Source organism: Camarhynchus parvulus, chromosome 4 (assembly GCF_901933205.1).
Source record: "Camarhynchus parvulus chromosome 4, STF_HiC, whole genome shotgun sequence".
NCBI classification, from domain to species: domain Eukaryota; kingdom Metazoa; phylum Chordata; class Aves; order Passeriformes; family Thraupidae; genus Camarhynchus; species Camarhynchus parvulus.
The window spans coordinates 42,073,532-42,094,050 of record NC_044574.1 but is presented as its reverse complement, the minus strand read 5'-3'; the positions used below and the strand labels follow the sequence as shown (position 1 = coordinate 42,094,050).

The following is a 20,519-nucleotide window of genomic DNA, read 5'->3' as shown; positions in this document are numbered from 1 at the left end:
CCATGAGAGTCTGCTCCAAATCCTTCTGTACAGGCCGTTCTGTACATTCTACATTTTGCTTTGCCAAATAAGCAAGTGCCAAACCTGTTTCCTGAACTCTTTGGGAAAAAATGCAATTATTTCTTGAATAATTCCTTACTTTCTGTCACTCCTTTAGAGATGTCTGCCATGTACATTGCAATAGCAGTATTGTGAGACGGTTAGAAAAAAGGAAATGAGCTAAAAAAACTTGTCAAAAGGTGTGATTCATGTCTTTAGCTATCTCCAACTTTCCCCCACCCCATTCTCTCATGGCAAGTTCTCTGATAGTTTATTGTCTTCATTGTACCAGGAGCTCTGACACTCTGACCAGAGATTGATAATGAATACTATGTATAAATAATACTCTATCTATAAACAGTGCTTTATGAAAAATACTTATAAAATTCATAAGTGAATGCCACACTACTCTATAAAATCCAGAGCTCCCAAACATAGGTCATTATCCACATAACTAAATTGCCTTCCTCTGTTCTTCAGAAAAAGTATGCAACAGTGTGAAATTCTCTACAGCATTAAAGTTTAATGACTTCTACAGAATGCATTTAAAAATGTATTTTAATTATTTTTACAAAATTCTATGTTGCATCTCTTTTTGCACATTAGACAAAGACTTGGGAGAAGCTTAAGGGAACTTTCCCAATCATATAAACTAATTTCATTGTTAGGACTACCATTTTAGAATCAATTGCTGTGGGAAAATCTTGCCAGTATGTTTACTTGGAGCATGGATGTGCACTTGTGAAAAGGAAAACTGAATAAATAAGTGACAAAGTATGCTAATTTAGGAGATGATCTGTTCAAACTGTTAAAATACCCTGTTTCTGCTGTCATTACAGATAAGACATTGTCACCCAGTCAGTAAAGCCAGACATTTCCTTAACACTTTTTAAAATCCTATTGTCATAATAGAGGAGTAGTCATACATCAAAATACAAAAGCACCCTTGCTTCTGCTCTGCTGCACAGCATACTTGCTAAATTTAGCTGTGCTGGGGAATCAATTGCTTTATATAATCTTATCACAAAACATTGCTGAAAAAACCATCGAAGTCTGCCACTTGACCTTGGGCAAAACAAGTCTTTGTGCTTTCTTCAGAACTCCTTCTGCCACATACGTTAAAAGAATCTGTAACCAAGCCGTGATTTCAGCTGTCCTTGTCCAAAGTCAGTGGAGTAAGCAAAAGTCATTTTAGTCTTGTTAAACAAAGCAAAGATTTCAGTACATTCCCTTTCTGGGAACTGGTGCTTTTATGGCTGATTTTTTTAGCATGTTCTGTGCTTCATTTCATGTGAAACATTGGACAGGAACAATACCAGTTTTGTTTTCTTTAGCCCTTACAATACTAATCTTATTTTATTCAGCTCTTATTAATAGAAGCAAACAAAACAAATCATTGTGATTGATAGCTACAAAACACTTTGATCTCTAAAATACAAGGTGTGCTTGATTACTATGTTTAAACTTTACCCTGCTTTTCTTTTTTTCCATAAGTTGGGTAATACCTGGTTCCTACTTCCAAACCTATAATTTCTTTTGGCTCGAGAATTCCACAGTTAGAAACTGTTTGAGGCTAGGAGAAATCTTTGGAGAAATATTGTGGTATGTTTGCTCTGTTCTTTCCATTCTTCCTCTGGGTTGGCTAATGCACACCTTGAACAGTGGGGTTAGAACAACTTTTTTATAGGGGTGCTGAGCCAAATGTGCCTGTGCTTGGTAACAGTGAGGGGAGAAAGTCCCAGCAGAAATGGAGTGACCAATAAATAAGAATTGAGGAAACAGGTTAGAGGACAAAAAATCAAGGCATCTCTTTCTAGGTAGCAAAAACATTTCCTGTGTTTCCTGAATTGCAAATCCTAGGGCTTATGCTGAAGGGAAGCTGTTGCCAATGATGGCCAAATGGTAGCATTTTCATTACTTTATATCTGACCTTAAGGACTTGGCTCTTCAGTAAATACACTTATTACTTTATTTAATCACTGCAGTCTTCTTAAAAAAACATGAGACTAAACTACTACTGCTCTATAAGCCCTGAATATTTCAGTATTCAGAAGCTTTTCTGAATACCGAAATAAATGTTCAGGAAGCCTGAATCAGTACCAAAGCCACCAAATTATTACACTGACTCATATTTAGTAAGACTTAGATGAAGCCTTTATTATCACCTTTCATGACATTAAACACTGGTCTTGACCCATGTTTGCCCACTTGCCATCCACTTCGATGCCCTGTGGTTCTCTGTAGTAGCTGGCAGACTAATGAGATTTTTTGGTGTGTTTCAGACAGGTAAATTTTATTGCTATTAGGCACATTCCTAATTGTTCAAGGTGAAGTTACCGTATTCTTCACTGGAATATGTTACAATGATAACCTACTAGAAGAGTTGTTAATAAGGAACCAGCATTTTAAGAATAGCACTGCTCCATATTTATGGTAGTCAAGAAATTTCTGTGAGATAATTTGGCATGTGCATTATTTCTCATCACTCAAAACACAGAAGATAAAATCTGGGTTATGAATGCTAAATTGTATCATATGTCAGCATCATTTGCTATGCTATTTTAAAAAAGCTAATTTGTTAAAATAAAAGTTAAAGATTACATTTTTCTTTATATGAGAAGGAAAGTGAGACTTTGTGACATGCACTCTTTAAAGTTATTTAGCACAGTTAAATCATTTTAGGGAATAATAGGGAGAATAAGGAGAGCAGTGTAAAATATTACAGTCTCCTTTGTATCTTAAAAAGAAAAGGAATTTACAAAACCAATTAGTTCCAGACTTCCACATTAACATTCTTGCACTCCCCTCTTTTTTCCCTTTTGCATTGGTTGGTTCTGGGATGGATTGTTCCATTGAGGCATTTCAGGAGCTTTCAAAAGAAGAAAGATGCACATCCAACAGAAGTTAGTAAAAATATACTCTAGCAGTTCTATGATTGTAATCATACTGGCACCACAAAACAATCCAAGCTGGCCACCTACATCAGCTGTAATAGAAGGAAATAAACATGTGTCATACAAAGCATCTGGTTTAGTCTAGCAAGCAAACAAAACCCTGCCAGGCTCAAGTGTTGCATAAATTCAATATACATAATCCATCACTTTAGGAAAACAGAATTAATATTCTTAAGAAAGTTTACTGAAGAGGACTAATGTGTTTTTGAAAATTCTAAATAAAGCAAGTACAACACAAGACATCCTACTGTGAAACAGATACTTAAAATATTTACTACTTCTATGCCCTTTTAGCTGTTCCCTTGCTTCTCATTCCCATGTTCTCTCTCTCCTCTCCAAATCCCCAAAATGTCACTGTTTTTACTGTCCTGTCTGTGATAGAACCATAAACTATGCCAAACTTAATTCTTAGTCTCAGCTGCTGTCCATACCATGGCTTCTTTAATGGAATGACAGGAGACAGTATCAAAAATTACCATGAACCAGACATGATTATTACTATTATACATAAAAATTGTGGCTTCTTGTTCAGAAGCCCACATAGTTTTTTAATTCAGGGGGCAAGAGAATTGAAAAATCAGGTTTTTTTGGTCTGGTGGTTTTTTTAAATTACTATTTTTAGATTAATTATTAATCAATAATAAATATTAAGCATTCACTTACCAAGCAACTCAGAGATAGTCAAAGCCTTCTGCTGCTGTGTTATTTTGTAGCTCAGATCGTGATATTTAATCTCAATACGCACAAGGTTTTGCCTAATGACAAATACATAGAGTTTACTTGAGACAGTCATGAGTGCTGCTCATTTTTACCAACGTCTGTCAGCATGGTCTGAGTTCAGGGAGAGGGATGGTGTCTTTAATGAAAAGTTAGATGAGTTTTATCCATATCAGTTACATGAGAGAAGGAGAAAATTCAAAAAACAACAGTTTAGCAGCAGTAGGTCTTCCTGCTGTGTTCAAAAGGTAGCTCTATATCTGTACTGTGCTCTAGAACTAGATATTTTTTAAGGATTACTGAGAGAAACTTGAATGAAAATGTCAAGTAAAGTGTAGCCTACCACTCTTGATTACATGCAACTGCATATTTAATTGTGTTTATTTCAATTGGCATGTTTGTGCAGAGCAGTGTTTGTCCTAAACTTGGATGTTCTGTTCTACCCTCTGCAAGTTTCTTCACTTACCTAATTATATTCTTGCACGCTGCAAAAGTGGAAGAGTGGGTAAGTCTCAGTTGGAGCAAGACCTGTGTAATGACTGAGTGAAGAGCTCCTCTTTATGGTATCTTGTCTACAGAAAAACTCTGCTTAAGTTGTAAATGGAATATAAAAATAGTGGGTTTGGAAGAAAACCAACACAAAAACTGACTGCACACATAATGTCAATGGCTCAATGTCCAAGTAGAGTATTTGACCAGTGCTGTTTAACATCTTTTTAGTGACATGGACAGTGGCACTGAGGGCTCCTTTGGCAAGTTTGTCAATGACACCGAGCTGTGTGGTGTGACTGACATGCTGGAGGGAAGGGATGCCATCCCAGGAGCTGGGACCTGGACAGGCTTGAGAGGTGAGCCTATGTAAACCTCACATAGTTCGGCAAGGCCAGGTGCTAAGTACTGAACCTGGATCAGGGCAAGCACAGGCACGGGTGGAGGTTGAACAGAGAATTGAATGAGAACAGCCCTAAGTGGAGGGACTTGGGGTGTTCATTGAGGAGAAGCTCAACACGAATGTGCAATGTGCACTTGCAGCCCTTGGAGTCAGCCTGGACTGCATCGAAGGAAGAGTGACCAGAACATTGAGGGAAGGTCCACAAGAGTGAAGTAGAGGGGCAGAATGGAACACCTGGAGTATTTTGTCCAGTTCTGGGGCTCCCATCATGAAAAGGATGTAGAGAGAGGGTCCAGAGGAGGCCACAAAGATGATCAGAGGGCTGAAGCACCTCACCTATGAGGACAGGCTGAGAGACTTGTGGCTGTTCAGCCTGGAAAAGAGAACCCTCTGGAGGGAAATTACAGCAGCCTTCCAGTACCTAAAGGGTGCTCACAAAAAACACAGAATGGGACTTTTTACAAGGACATGTAGGGATAGGGCAAGGGGAATGGCTTTAAACAAAAACAGGGTAGGTTTAGATTAGATATTGGGAAGAAAATCATTACTGTGAGGATGATGAGGCACTGGAACAGGTTGCCCAGAGAACTTGTGGATACCCCATCCCTGGCAGTGTTCAAGGCCATGTTGGATGGGGCTTTGAGCAATCTGATGTAGAGGGTGGTATCCCTGTCCACACGGGTTGGAACCATCCAGGGGTTGGATGATCATTAATGTCCCTTCCAATCCAAACCCTCCTATGATTCTTCAGAAGTATTAACAGCTACAGGTTTTTGCTTTGGCAGTGACAGTGAGCTCATTAACAATATTCATGAAAATATTTTCGATACAAAATCATCACTTCTATTTCTTTGGGTGAAAATTCTAAAATTTAGGTAGCCCTAATGTATAAGAATAATCTTATTCTCCTAGATTCTGTTAGTAAGGCTCCTGCCCTTGTAATGGATTTGCTAGCAGAATTATCCAATAAATATTTAACTTTTTCCTCATAACATCTTCAGAAATAATTACATCTATGTTTTATAGCTTGAAATGTGTACTCATTAATGTATTGGCAGGATTCCTATTGGTTAAGGCCTGGTAACAGGGGAATTTCTTGTATGTTCCCTTATGTAATTGAATAATTACTGAGTTGTGCATGATGTTTGCAGACAATAAAATAATCAACAAAGATAAAATGTCCTGAAGGGATTATTAATGTTTGTATATAACAAGTTTAATTTTCATAATGTTCATTTGGAACAGACTTTTAATAGGGTCTGTAGATACAGGAGAAGAGGTAATGGTTGTAAACCAAGGGTAGATCCAGTCTAGGTGTAAGGAAGGCATCTTTTACAACAAGCATGGTGAAACACTGGAACAGGTTGCCCCGAGAGGTGATGAATAGCCCATGCCTGGAAACATTCAGTGTCAGGTTGGACTGGGCTCTGGGCAACCTGATGTAGATGATGATGTCCCTGCTTATTGCGGGGGAATTGGATTAGTTGACCATTAAAGGTCCCATGAAACCCAACCATTTTATGATTTGTGTAGTTCCTGTGCATGTATAAACATATCCCAGCATATCAGCCAGCATTTGCAGACTGATGGCTTCAAAAGTGAGAAAACCAAAGTCACTGAGACAAGGAAACTCATAGATATTTCATGAATCAAATGTTGTACAATTGTTTATGAACATACTTTGATGTAGTACATACTATGAATTCATGTAGCACCTGCCTTAATACTTATTTGTACTGCTGACATCTCTGGTTATGAGAAAGAAGCAATTCAGTGTATGAAACTGCATTAAATTTTCTACATCCTTTTTCTGAGTAATGCTTTCAGTCACGCACAACCATCCTGTTTCTCTCTTCTGCTACCTCGAGAATTTGGTGAGAATTTGGTACCTCGTGGTACCAAAGATTTTCTAAATAACTTTTATAATATAAATAGTGTTAAGGAATTCTACTAACAATAGAAAATGTTATTAAATCTGTGGCATTGCTGCTACAATAAAACCCAGGTCTTCAGTATTTACAAAACTTCCTTTGGGAATAGGCTAAAAGGAGAAGAACTTTATACATCTGTGTGTTTTCATTGCCTTAATTGGTGGAATGTGAAGGTTGGTTTTCTCTGCTGAATCCATTGTGAATAGGTTTGATAACCCTGCTTTTTTTATTCCTAATTGAAACAGTGATCAAAAAACTTTGTCATCAGAGATTAGTGAGAGCGAAGGTAATTGAGAACATTACTTTGTAATTGCATTATCTATTCTTTGTTATCCAGTCTTAGGTCTATCTAAGCATATTATATATACATATACATATATATATATATATATCTATGTGTATAATACATACATACATCAATATAGATATGAATTTGTATAAATCTTAACCAGTTTTGTCCAAGAGATTATGTTATCTCGCAGGCAATGTTATTAATACCACATATAAGAATATCTTTTTAAGATCATATTTTCATCATACACTCTGCTACCATGGTTAAAAGGAATTGATAATTTCTTTGTTAGACAAGGTGTTAAGCAAGATTACCTGATGTATTCTGAGCTTTTCTTCAGTTTTGTAGAAAAATATTTTATGGCTTTTTCTCCTCCAAAGTTTGAATAGGTGACAGTTGTAGGATAATCTGTTTCTTCACATGGGGCAGGGCAAGTGGAATTGTGTGTTCCTACTGTACATAATCCTTTTATCTCTATATTATCTGAAATTTCAGAATAAATATTTTTATACAATATTTCTTAAAAAGCACACAGTTTAAAACTTAAAAAATACTTACTAAATTACTTTTAATTGTCTTTCATAAATGTGTGGATTAATTATCCCAAGAAAAGTGGATACTTACTAGTATTGAAGGATCAAGTAAGTGTTTGCAACTTTCATTTGGGAAACTGGTACACAAAAACAAAGGTTGAGATATATTTCTCATTTTTCTCCAAAGAAATACAGCACCTCTAAGTCTTTCTGCCTTTGTTGGGGCTTTATGTGCTTATTGTTTCTCACTCACAGTTAAGCAAAAAGACAACAGAAAATTTTCCATGTTCTTGCTAGCTTTTTAATTAAATACTTAGGTATATATCTTTGGTCTTGATGCCTTAGTGCCTGCCCAGCTCATTTCAGTGCACAGAAAGAGCTTCCAGAGCAGTTCCAACTGTACTTGGCTATCATCTGATAACTGCAAAAACCTTGGTAAGATAAGTTCACTTTACTTTAACCCCTGCCTGCCATTTAATAATTGGGCTCAAGACAGCTAAGAAGGTTTAGGGAAGGCTTGTCTCTTCAAATATTGAAGAGAAGTCATAAAATTCTGCAGGTCTGGCTGCCACGAAACTGGGGAGCCATTCGTCTTAACAAGGAATTACAGAAAGAGCTACAGAAAATAATCATTACAGAAATCTGGCAAGGCTAGAGAAAAACAATGCGGATGAAAAATTGTAAGGCATAAATGTTTCCTAAATCATAAGCCATCACTGTGAGATGAGTACTGTGATCTCCTGCCTGTGATGTTCTATTTGTCCTGTTTGTGGGGTGGCAGAGGTGGTGTCTGTTCACTCTGCCTGTGGGCTTCTCGCTTTTGCAAAGCACAGAGAAGGGGATATCTCAGCCTGTTAGCTGATGATTTGAAATACTCTCCAGGGATGCTAGGTTGTGGCTTTTATTCTGGAGAGGCAGCCCTCAGAGCTCCTAAAATAATGTTCTTAGTGGATCCTGAAGATAGTGGATAAGTGTGCTGTTACTTGAGATTTTGTTATCAGGTGTCTTACCTCTCTGTCTCTGTCAAAGGAAAGTCAGCCCCTAAAATGAGATTCCAGGGGCCATATATCTACAAACCTTCTGGGATCCAGCTCTGAACCCTGGCCATCCTTCAGGGGAATTTAGGGTCATTTTTGCTTATTGCTCTGTGGTTTGTTTGACATTCAGTCACGGGATATCTATTAAGTAAAATAATATGCATCTTCCCTCATGACAGGCTTTTAAGAATCATGGTTATATAAGAATGTGAACTTAGTGGGATCCATTTTAAAATAGCTTACAAGGAAAAAAAAAGTAATTGTTCACAGTAGAAGATCTGGCCTGAATGTTGCACACACCTTATCAAAACAGTGCCCCCCACCAACTTCTGAGTCTACTAATCACTCAGAGAGAATCACATTACACAATAGAAACCAGACCAATTAAAAAAGAAAGCTTTCTTTGGTTCATGAAAAGTTACTTCTCAGATTACTATTTTAAGTATTTTCCAGTCTGTTGCAGTGACTTACAAATTTCATACCCACTGTGCATATTTATATATTTATGGAAAAGAATTGCATTTCAAGTGCTTTCAAAAGCCCTCCTTTTTAAAAAGATGAAACTTTAAAGCTAATGATTTCTGTTTTACCTGTTAACAAACCTGTTATTACTGTACTGTTCAGTCTTCTTGCACAAAGAATACAACATTGGATCTAGAAGGATACTGTGAAGATGTGAAAATGCTAGCCAGAGGCTTGGTAATTTAAAACAGATTAGTTGGATGATCTTCCATTTTAAACCATTTCTGATTGCTAAAATGAATTCTTCTATTAGTAAGCACACTTTTTTTTAGTATTTTTTGTATGGTTTGTTGGCTTTTTAATGGGCATATATTTCATGCTCTGTCTGGTCTCTGTTTTCAGAACATTAAATGAACTGGGATGTACTCCAGATTATTTTCATTATTGATATTGTCTACTATTTGTAATTGGCTTGGAAATCATGAATATGAAGTTATTACTTACAGACTGCTGGATAAACACATTTGTAAAACTTCAGCAAGTCACATTCTGTTCCATTTCCTAAAAATAAATAAAAATATTTAGGAGCCTCAATTAACCATCTAACCCCTAGCTCTATTTGTACTAAACTGAAATATAATGTCATCAAAACTTGCTCATCACTTCAGGTTAATGATTACACAACTGATAAATCAATTCAGCTGGGCACAGTGCAGTTACCAACACCAGGAGGGGTACGTGCTGAAGAGACACAACAGGCCAAGCCAGGAGGTTGCTGTTGGAGCAAACACCTTCATTATGTGTACCAGCCTGAACTGCCTTTAAGCTTAAGGGTGGCTCACTCTTGGTGTTAGCTTGCTAAAGACTGGAAATTTCTGCTTTTCCTAGTGGAAATGAAAAAAAAAACCCAAAGTAAGGTAGATTTGATATGAGATTACATCCCACGTGTTTCTGCAGAAATTCTGAGCTTCATGCAGGAGTATTTTTGAGATCCAGGAGGTAAGATCATATGCTGAACAAGAGCAAAATTTTCAGTTAGCCTCAGTTTCACCCCATTTTAAAAATTTTTTTCTTCACACGCAAATGTTGTGTAGCAGTTTAGCACACAGTTCCAGAAGGCATTGCTCTCCTTTATCTAATTGTCCTGGTATAAAGTTGTATAAAGCTGTTGCCCCAGGCATGGGAGACCCAGACTTAATTGTCTTGGCAACCCCTTTTCCATGACAGTTTGCAGAAGACTGCCAACCTCCTTTCCCAGGGGTTCTCAAACTAACAGGCTAGAGATTACACATTAATGAGTCTGCTTTTGTAAGAGCATTCTGCCTTGCTTGAGCATATTTAAAAAATGCAAGGAGTCAGTACAGGCTTTCTTGTGATCTAGTGGCTTTTTTGCCCACCAGTTGTGAAAAAAGAGGTGCAAGAACAGAGATCTGGATTCCAGGGTTGCTTTAGGTGACAGTATTGTCATTAATGGTGAAAAGGTGTGAGAGCTCAGTGTTTCTGCCTTACATTTCTAGAGTGATTAAGAAACCTGGATACTTTAGGGGAGTATTACAGCAGGCACCTGGTGCTCCACATTTGAAGGTGATTAGAAGGCTTCATGCAGCCTTTTTGGCTTTGTAGAGCCTTTGCTGCTGCCAGGCTCTTTCTGTGGCCCATGTAGGATTTCTGAGAGTCTGTTTTCAAGCCAGCTCTTCTGCTGTGGTTGCTGAACACCTGCCTGCAAAGTAAGTTGCCTGGATTATGTATGAAAATGTATGCCTTCTTATGGGTTTAGTTCCAGCTCCTTAGGAAGTCAGGTTGAAGACTACAGACCTGTCTCACACTCCTGAGGCATAATTGTTTCTTTCTATTTTTTGGACTGTATCCTAAGAATAGACAATGACCCAGATGCTAGGTCTAGCCTTGACCAAATATCTTGCTTATTTCCTTGGAATTTCAATTAATATCAACTGGAGATTTCCCTCAAATATGTGCTCTATCTCCTTGGCTATTCACTAACACGTGAGGACTTCCAGGAAGATGATCAGTGTGTGGTATGAGGATACTCCTGAGAAATACCTGGAAGAATGAATGGCAAACAGCCACACCAGTCCTGTATGTACCGGGCTTTGCATTCCAGCAAACATCCATTAGTACTATAAATCTTGTGGTACTGAAGTTTTATATCAGGCTTGCACTCTCCCCATGGGTATTCTTGGATAATTGACTGTAGGATAATAATAACAAGAGATACAATTTTTTGGGGGTCTGTTTTAAACACTGGTATTGCTTTTCCATATTTTAAAGTGCTTGCAGGAAGCCTGTTGAAGACACAAGCTGTAACATTGTGATTTAATTAGAGGCAATTACAGTTCATGCTCTTGGCATTAAAAATTCATCTCCCCTCTCTCAAAGCAAAAGTAGGCCCTGATTAGACAGCTTAGTGTGAAATGGTTCTCTATTCCACTTGAATTCTGCTAGGAATGTGAGACCCCCTTAATGGTAGCAGAATGTGTTGATAGGGAAGTTCTGTGATGTCTTTTTATCATTATCTGTCAATTAGGTTGTAAAGTTACAGGAAATAAAAGCTGACTTTGATAGAGACGATTGATAGAGAAATTAGGAAAACCAGGGATATTCTCCCAAACAGCAGTAATTTTGTTTGTGTCCAGAGGAAATGTTATATTTTGGAGTCACCAAGGTGTAATAAATATTTTACACTCCAAAAGGTCTGATTCATTGTTTCAGTGCTTCAGAAGAGAATAGGAGACAGTAAAAACCAAAAACCACTAGTTCCAGTCCCTGGGCAAAGCCCTTACCTTCAGCTGGCGGATTGCGACCTGCGCGTGCGTCCCCACTGGTGTCAGCAAACCTAAACCATCAAAGCGTGGCAGCTCTTGGGGTGAGTGGACAACAAAAGTTATTCCAGCATCAGTATAACCAAGGGTAGGCTCATCAGTGAATTTGTCCTGATGCAAAAAGAATTGTTTAAAGTAGTTTGGCTTTGCTTGCCATCTGAACTTTTAGCTATATTTATTGTGGTACTGTGTTGTTTAGCAATATTTTTGGCAATTTACAGGAAAGTATAGAAGCAAACTGACTTGAATTTCCTTTGTTCATTACCTCTGTGGTTTTCCTTCGAGTTGCTATAAACTTTTAATCTTTTTATTCTTTTTGGCATCCCCGATTTTAAATACAAGAAGTCATAGGTCAGCATTTACTCATAACTTGGAGATTTGTTCCTTTTACTTGCCACTTCCCATCACATTTCACTAAGCTTTCCATTATTCTCTTCAGAATCTTTCACTCCTGACTCATAATTCCTAGAGAACAAAAGCCAATGTCTAAGTAATTTGTCAATCTGTTAGTTTTCTTCCCTGTTCGCTTAAGGTGATATTCCCTGTGTTCTGCTTTTTTGTTGGTCAGAGACAATTCTAATGTCAGAAACAATTTACAGTGCGAAGGTCTTGGCTGGCATTGAGCTGCTGCAGCTGCTCTAACTAAAATTTGGTGCTACATAGAAACTGACATGAGGTGACCTTCCCTTCTGGGCCTTTTATTAAGATGAACTGCTTGTATAAAATTAAATCACTTTCCTGATGACATGTTTCAGTTCTAGGTGAACAGTGCATGTGTATGCTCACTCACAACCTTCTTCCCCTTAGCTGGGGACAGAGTCACTAGTAATTCTGTCTTTTTAAAGCTCTATTTGGGTATTTCCTTTAAAATACATTCTCACTTGGAAATAGTCTTGATTTTGAATTTTGTGCATGAAATTCTGGAGGCCTGTGTAAACCCAATCAAACAAAAATCCCAAAACAAACAAATAAAAACCCCTCCACTAATTTATAAGTTAGTACATGATTCATTGCTTATAATCCTTAGGATAGCTGTACCTGCTGGACATCAAAAAGCAAATGTAAGCCTCTTCCAGACAAACTCACTCTTCTTGCTGAAAGATCATTGTGATTAAAAGTAAAGCAGTTTCCATATTCAGTGAAAACATGTTCAAAATCCTTCAATAAAGGAAAATAGGGAAGGGTGAAATGAAAGAAAGAACACTTGTAGTTTCCTTAGTTAATTGCAATGCATGAAAGGGACTACTGGGGTTGTTGTTGACTTATTTTGTTTGATTTTTTTCTCCAAAGTGCTCAATATTACAATCAGAAAAGAGGTTTTTAATGAAATATTCAAAAGTATTTCAGCCCTTTCTATAGAAAATGAAGTTTAAAGGAGAAATTTCACATTCTTATTAATACTAATGAGCTGCCCAGAATAATTTAATGAGGTCCTGTGTTATTTCTATACCTGTTACATTATATAGAAATTATATATTCAGAAATAACTTTTAATTTTTTCCATTAGCTGCTTAGTGAAGACTGTTTCAAAACTAAATGTCATGTTACATATGAAAGTACAATATTTGCATTTTTTCCTGAAACCACCTTGTAATTTAATATGACTACATCTCACTGCTTTAGTTTAGTTCTTAGCTCTAGTGTCTTCCAGTTAAGAGAAGTCTCTAATGCCTAATTTTAGAAACTACAGCATATCTAAAGGTTAGATTAATCTGAAAGAATATAGACCTGACTTCTTTGTTCACATTTTCTGTCTAAGTTGGGAATTCCTTTACAGCAGAATTGACATAAAAATGGGATGATCATATTTTTCGGCTGTTATCCCAAATTCCCAAACATGGGCTATTTTCTTTTCAATATTTAAAATTCCTGTTACCCTGGCTGTCTGTATTCTTGACCTCAAGAACAAAACCACAGAATCACGTCATGTAAAAAAACTTGGTTCAAACTGCCTTCACTGCAGGCCACTGATGGAAAAGGTTGTTAGATAGAGCCTGGGGGCATGACAGCTTTCAAGGGCTGCTGCCTGTGCAGAAGTGGCATTAGGCAGAGAGCAATTTAAACTGAAATCCCATCTTACAGCTCAGAGAGTCCAGCATGCTGCCTCTGTAGTCAGTGGGAGAACTGAGACCCTCAGGGTAATTTAGAGCAGGACTTTTGTTCTCTATTTTCTGACTGTAAAAGAGCATAGGGGAGCAGGGGGCAAAGCTAAATATTTTAAGTTGAGTATAAAGAATATATCCCCTTCCTCTCTGTGCTATTGTTTTAATAAAAGAAACATATTTACCTGTGGGTAACATGGCTTTCCGAAAAAATCACATTCAATCAATGTGCTGCTGTTCAGATAAAACCCATTTTTCCTTGTAAAGTCTTTGATGCTGAAGTTCTGGTTCCCAAGAAGGAAATTGTTTAACTCCTGGGAATATTTGTCTTCTGTAGTAAATTTTTGGAGAATTGAAGATACAATGTTCCAAATTAAAAAAATTACTTTCAGGTCGCTCACAGCATGAGCTTGAAACCTGCCAATGAGAAGTAGAAAGAATTGCTTGGGATTCTGTAGTATAGGACTGATCTCAAGGCTAATTTTGACAAAACTGTGACATAATTTGCTGTCTGCTCACAAACTAGAAGGGATTCTTGCCCAACAGGTTGCAGTTTGATCTCTACAACATGAACAAACAATATAGTCCCTATCTCTAGGATTGTATCTTCCACATCTGGAAACAGAAAGTAGACACCTTCCCATGGCTGTTCTAGTCATACAGGAAATATTTCTGTTTTGTGTGGTTGTTTATTAAACATTAAAAACCAAATCCCCTGAGTAGCTGAACTCAGGCAGAATTCTGTCACTGTCATATTTTCTGGAAAAATCCCTTTCCCCAGGATTCTTCTCCTGGGAAGCTGAGAAGCCCCAGAGAAAAAGGAAAACAATATTATCTCATTTGCTTCTCCTGTGTTTTGCTGCTTTGGAATGTGTTTGGAGATTGTTTATCCACAGGTGATTGTTTCATTGGTTTCTGGTGTGAGTGTTTTCACTCATTGGCCAATCAGGGTCAAGCTGTGTCGAGACTCTGGAAAGAATCACGAGTTTTCATTATTGTCTTTTAGCCTTTTGTAAGTATCCTTTCTGTATTCTTCAGTATAGTTTAGTATAGTATTCTTTAATATAATATAGTATCATAAAATAATAAATTAGCCTTCTGAGAACATGGAGTCAGATCCATCATTCCTCCCTTTGTCTGGGAACCCTGCAAATACAAGAATGAACCATTCACATAAGCCAACAACCAGATTAGTAGAACCGATGACAAGCTGAACAATTGAGTTTACATATGGGAAACTAGCTGACAGGAGCTGTCCCTGTCAGAAAAAAGCTCTCTTCCTTAATTTGGAAATTGAATTCTAAGCACATTTGCAGTAGTCTCATGTACCTGCTTTACTAAGGCACTACACCCCTCTGTAGAGAGTGTACCTTCCCATGAGCTGGTGGCACAGTGTTTTAAACCAAAGGTGATCTTTAATCTTTGAATCCACTTGAAAAGTCTCAAAAATATGATGAGACTTCGGTGGTGCTTTCCTTATGTACAGCATTGAAGTTCTTTATTGACGTAAAGTAAGGCTTTACAGAAGTTATAAAGTTATTTTTAAAAATGTATTAATGTAACATATTTGTGTAATAGATCTTAATGCCCCAGTTTAAGGAAGGTTAGTAGGAACAGCTCTTCACCACTAAATTTGAGTCAAAAAATAAAGACAAAGGGAGTGCTGTGCCTCTTTGTCCTGCTAATGAAAAAACCCAGTTAATAAAAACAGGAGGGGAGGATAAGCACAGCGTGACTGGCAGATGGATACGGCAGCAAACTGTTACTTAGATGGAAAAATGCTGTGCTCGGTGGCTGACTCCTTACAGTGTGCTGCTGCTATAGTTACAAGAACTGAGGCTTGTTTATAACAGCCAGCCCAGCCAGAGGGACTTCTGTCTGCAGTGCACATCGTGTGGTACAATCCAGGGTAGCTTTATGCAGGAAATGAGGAGGTGGCAGAGGGAGGCAGAACGACTCCAGGCCTTTGAGACTTGGGCTTCTGGCTGATTCTGCCAGCAGAAGGTGGAAAATGAGAAAATGTACTAATTTTTGAGGAAAAAATGTGGATAAGCTTTCTGTGTTTCTAAAACTGTTCCTAAATTATGTTTTTGCTCTAAAAATCAGGCCACAATTTCATTAAATTATCTTTGAAGTGGCTGCACTGAATGTCGGGCACTGTCTTCAAATGTAGAAATCTGTAGTGAAGTTCTTGCTTAGACAGACGATTTCCAAACAACCCAAATGCTTTCCTCCTGCAAAAACTCCAGACAACAGCAGGAGTTGTAAAGGCTGAGCACCTCTGAAAAAGGAGTATCTGTTTTACGTAAGATTTTTAGCTTTGCATGAAGTTGCTATTTAAAATCATTTGCTAATCTTGTCTTCTATTTTTAACTTGAATGTGGCTGATGGCTGTTCCTTAGTTACACTGAAAAGCAACACTCATGCATAGAACACTACCACCAGAGCTTTTCTATTCCAACTTCTGTTGTGAAACTTAAAAATCATGTCATCTAAAGGAAGGGGAAGATTATAAAAGCAGCCTCCCTTTCTTGATTCTTGTATTTTAATCTTCTTTTAAGTACCATGTGGTGGTGTGGAAGACATGCCCCTCACAGCCATATTTTCTTTGGTTTATGTGATTTGTCCAAACAGGTTGTGGAACATGACTGTTTTCAGATAAAGATGTGTTGTGTCTCAAGAGCAAACAACAAACATAATTTTCACCTGTTCAAGTTGCAGAAGGTCACAGCGGGGAATTTGACTTTTTCCACGTACTGTACCGCCATGGTAGTGGTGGTTGGCCAGCTGAAGTAGTAGCTGAAGCGGCTGCAGATCTGCCAGACAGCAGTGGCAAGGCAGGCTGCCACCACCAGCAGCCACAGCGCCCTGCGAGCCTTGCTCTGCCTGTGGACAATGTTATGCACACCATGGAATGAAGTGGATGAGGCAAACTCCTCATGATACTTCTTTCTGTCTTCCCAATCTGGCAGCAGTTTCTTCATTAAACACAATCGTATCTTTTCCAGTATTCCTGAATATGGAACAAAGTTAAAATGTAAAAAAAAAAGCATTTAACCATCACTTCAAAAAAAGGAATCCACATAATTCTGATATAAATTTTCCCTTTAATTGTAAATTCTCTCTTTAAGTAATGAACTTGATTCTGAGGATGGAAGAGTTGTGTGGGAAGAGATGGGCTCACTGTTGCCCTGAGTATAAAGTATATCTTGCAGTATTTCAAGCCCACAAATGTTTAAGCATTTTAATTTAAGAGTAGTTTCACTTTTGGGGGAAAGATAGGATTTTGACATACCTCAGGGCTCTAAAATCATACGTTGCTGTGAGCTTACGAGAAAAGTTTAACATCTCATTTTTACAGTAAAAACTCCATAAAGGACTGGTCCTTCACACATGCTCTGACAAATTAGGTTTAAAATGAATGATATGGAATGATATGAAAGGGAATTGCACTCTTTCTCTATTAAAATTTTCAAGATAAGATTTGGAAGGTTGCAGGTTCAAAAGAATATCTAATCTCATTTTCTTGGGTTCGCACTTGTCTGATTCCACAGCTCTGAAATGGGATGGGTTTAGTTTTCATTTGCATCATGTTTTCTATAAACTGATATTAAAATAAACCAAACCAAACAATTTTTGAAGTTTAAAAAGGGCTATAACAATAATGAATGTAGTTGTAGTAGTTAATATCTGGAATTGCAGTAACTTTCCTATGCTTAATGCTGAATAATCTTTTAGACATGTATTTAAACATTATTTTCTCTCCCAAAATATCCAAATAAGGGAAACTTCATGAGACCTTTTTTTGTACCTTGTCAAGATTGGATCACTCTTTTTTGCAAAGCGCTTCTTTTATGGATTGCCATCCACTACTTTGTTTTGGCATTAAGTAAGTCCATAAGAACAGTAAATCAAAGAAAATTTGTGAGACAGTTTTTAATATATGAAAATGTATTATTTAGATCAGTGTTTAACAGCAATTAAATGCTTCCCTTCTTCTGTTTTTATCCAAAAATTAGATTTAATAGTTTGCATGTGTGGTAGGAAGAGAATATAGCCTTTTTAAGACTGAGTTACTCGAGGCTATTACAGCTGGGCAAAGGAACAAAGAGATCTAAGAGTCATCTGCCAGAGCCACATCAGCCACATTGTGACCACATCAGTACTCTGCAGCCTTTCTTTGGTCCACAGTCTCTGGACCATGATAACGAAATGCCAGATGGTGCTGGATTTCAAAAAGTTTCTGAAGGGAAAGAATTTACTTTATGTTGCTCTTTTAAGGTCTGTGTAAGTACTTTGATCAACGTTATGTAATTTACTATGACCTTGTTTTATCCTCAGACAGCTTTCTGCTACAAAACCATTCAAAAGTCTCTCTCCCAGCTCTAGTGACTCCTGGAGTCCACTGCAAATCTGTTCAGCCATGTGTGGTTTTGTACATCGTGCTGGAATGGAGAAGATTTCTGGTTTTGCTGTAGGCTTCTCTCTCACTAGCATGTGGGCAAGTGGGACGAGTTCTCTGCCTGTTCCTCAAAACAGAGCAGAGGGAGAAGTACGTTCCTACATCTCTGAATCTGCTGCCTGTAGATTCCAACAAGAGATCACAGGCAAGTCAGATCCTTTTCTCCAAGGATAATGCTGTGAGTATTTATTTCTCCTGTATGCACTGCACTAGGTATGAGAATGAGAGCATTTCCCTACACAGAAGCCAAGTGCCATCAAAACACACTAGTTACCTTAATCAGCAGAGGTGTAACTTTGAATCTAAGCAAACATTAAGCTAAGCTGTATTTCTCCTCCTGTGCATAGCTAGTACAGTAAATAGTAGTAAGTAAAAATGATGTTTCACCTGAGAAAAACATTAAAAGATTTGCTTTTAATGTATAGGATTATTTAATAGTAGCATGTTGCTGCTTTCATCAGCACTACTTTGTGAATGCCTTAAAGAATCCTTACTCTACTTCCAGATTTCTTTAGAAAATGCTATTTAGCTGTTGCCTGGTTAAAACTGTATTAGCTTTATTCTAGCTACACAGAGGGCCAATAGCTAAAGGTTTTTAAAATTTCTTAAGTAAGCATACAAGTTTTTTTCTACAAGCTTTTTTTGAGCTCTCCCTTCTTTGTTGTATCTTGAAAAGGTACAAGGTATTGCTGCTTTTGGACAAGATGAAAAATAACAAAGCTGTTGGTAAAGTACTCTAATATACCTAGTTACATACCTTTGGCATCCCATTGAATGAATTTCCTGAGCTGGTCCATGAGGCCGTGCTTATTTCAGTAGGGAAGGGATGGATAAGAAGCTGCCTTACCACTGTGATGACTGCTAGGTAATGGCTTTTATAGAACACCGAATGGGAGGTGATTCTCAATGACACATGGGGCTGGTAATTTACCTGCTGGGGTTGCTATGTTTTGCCTTTTATTAACACAGTGTGCAATGTGAAGGAGATAATTTTGATTACAGGATCAGATGTACACCTTTATATACATTTCAATTACTTATTATGCTAATAGTAGTGCAAGTGCACTTGTGTATTGCATCACCTTACAAATTTCTTTCATATATTTTCCTTTTGTTTTAGAAAGGCCTATGATCTTTGCTAAAATACTGCGCTGTTCAGAACTGAATGGCTTCTCTTGAAATTAATAAGGAGCTCCTTCCTGGTCTGGAGGGCAGTAAAATGTCTTTCACTGGGTTCCTAGCAGCAACAGGATGCAGTTCATCCACACTTTGAATTGCTGCCTTCAGAACCAGCTCCAGATTAAATGTTCTTATGGACATTTCAGCAAAAATGAGCTGTTACTCCTAAGAACTAACCCTGTAGGCAAGGATGAATATACATGCAGGCCACAATCAGCAAGGCCTTGTGCAAAAGTACAGAGGCTGCTTTTTTTGTTGATGTGCAAAATTATCTTGTTTGAAATTTATTTCAAGAAAAGAGCTGAACATCTAATAAAAGTGAATAATAATGCTAGAATATTCAAACCTGGGATGAACTTCATTAATGCTTTAGGAAAAAACAAGAAAAAAGCCCCCTCACATTCTCTTTCTGATCTCTTTACTTCGTTCCCTCTGTTAGTAGTTGTCCCATTGGTCACCTACAGAGTTCTTGGGTTACCAAGTGTATCAGCTTGGGTCCTTGGTGCCTCACTGCCTGGTTGTTTGCTATTTTCTGGCTGTGTTGTTAATGCTACAAGCAACAAGGTAAAGCACTAAACTCCATTTAATTACTTCTGGCTGACAGGTTTCCGTACTCTACTGCTTGGAATTCCCAGCTCCATTTATCACTGTTGCCTCACTGCTGGGACTCTCTGCCAGGACAAGTTTTGCACAGCACTTGTGTTGACACAAGCAGTTTTTAAGATGCTTGTAACTTGAGCCCAGCTGATGCTTTGCTGAGCAGTTTCTGAGCCCTGCATATCCTTTGACTCTTATTAATTCAAACCGCTGTAATTCACAGAACCCAGACAACACCTCTTGCCTGAGTTGCTTGAGTTCATAAAACAAATTATGTTAATCTTTTATATTGTTATGTGTATAGAATTAAGAAGCACAAACTGTAAGTTACTTGGCTTTATATACAGCAAGTGATTCAACTTTCTTTTTTTAATTGTGTTGCCGCCTTACAAAGAGTTATTATGCTTATGCAATACTTTAGATGAACAAGGCTTATGTTGTCTCCTTGTGTTTTACATGAGAAATTTATTTTGAAAAATTTC

General features: G+C 37.7%; 1 protein-coding gene across 1 annotated transcript; it reads right to left on the bottom strand.

Moving 5' to 3' along the window:
* Window positions 1–2,825: 2,825 nt before the first annotated feature.
* On the bottom strand, window positions 2,826–19,058 carry ASIC5 (acid sensing ion channel subunit family member 5). The gene is made up of 10 exons (XM_030948205.1): window positions 19,019–19,058; window positions 16,506–16,812; window positions 13,985–14,216; window positions 12,736–12,855; window positions 11,659–11,808; window positions 10,919–11,066; window positions 9,362–9,418; window positions 7,140–7,308; window positions 3,657–3,748; window positions 2,826–3,025 (listed from the first exon to the last, which is right to left on the bottom strand). The coding sequence occupies exons 1-10, from the start codon at window positions 19,056–19,058 to the stop codon at window positions 2,826–2,828; spliced, it is 1,515 nt and encodes a 504-aa protein (XP_030804065.1).
* Window positions 19,059–20,519: the final 1,461 nt, after the last annotated feature.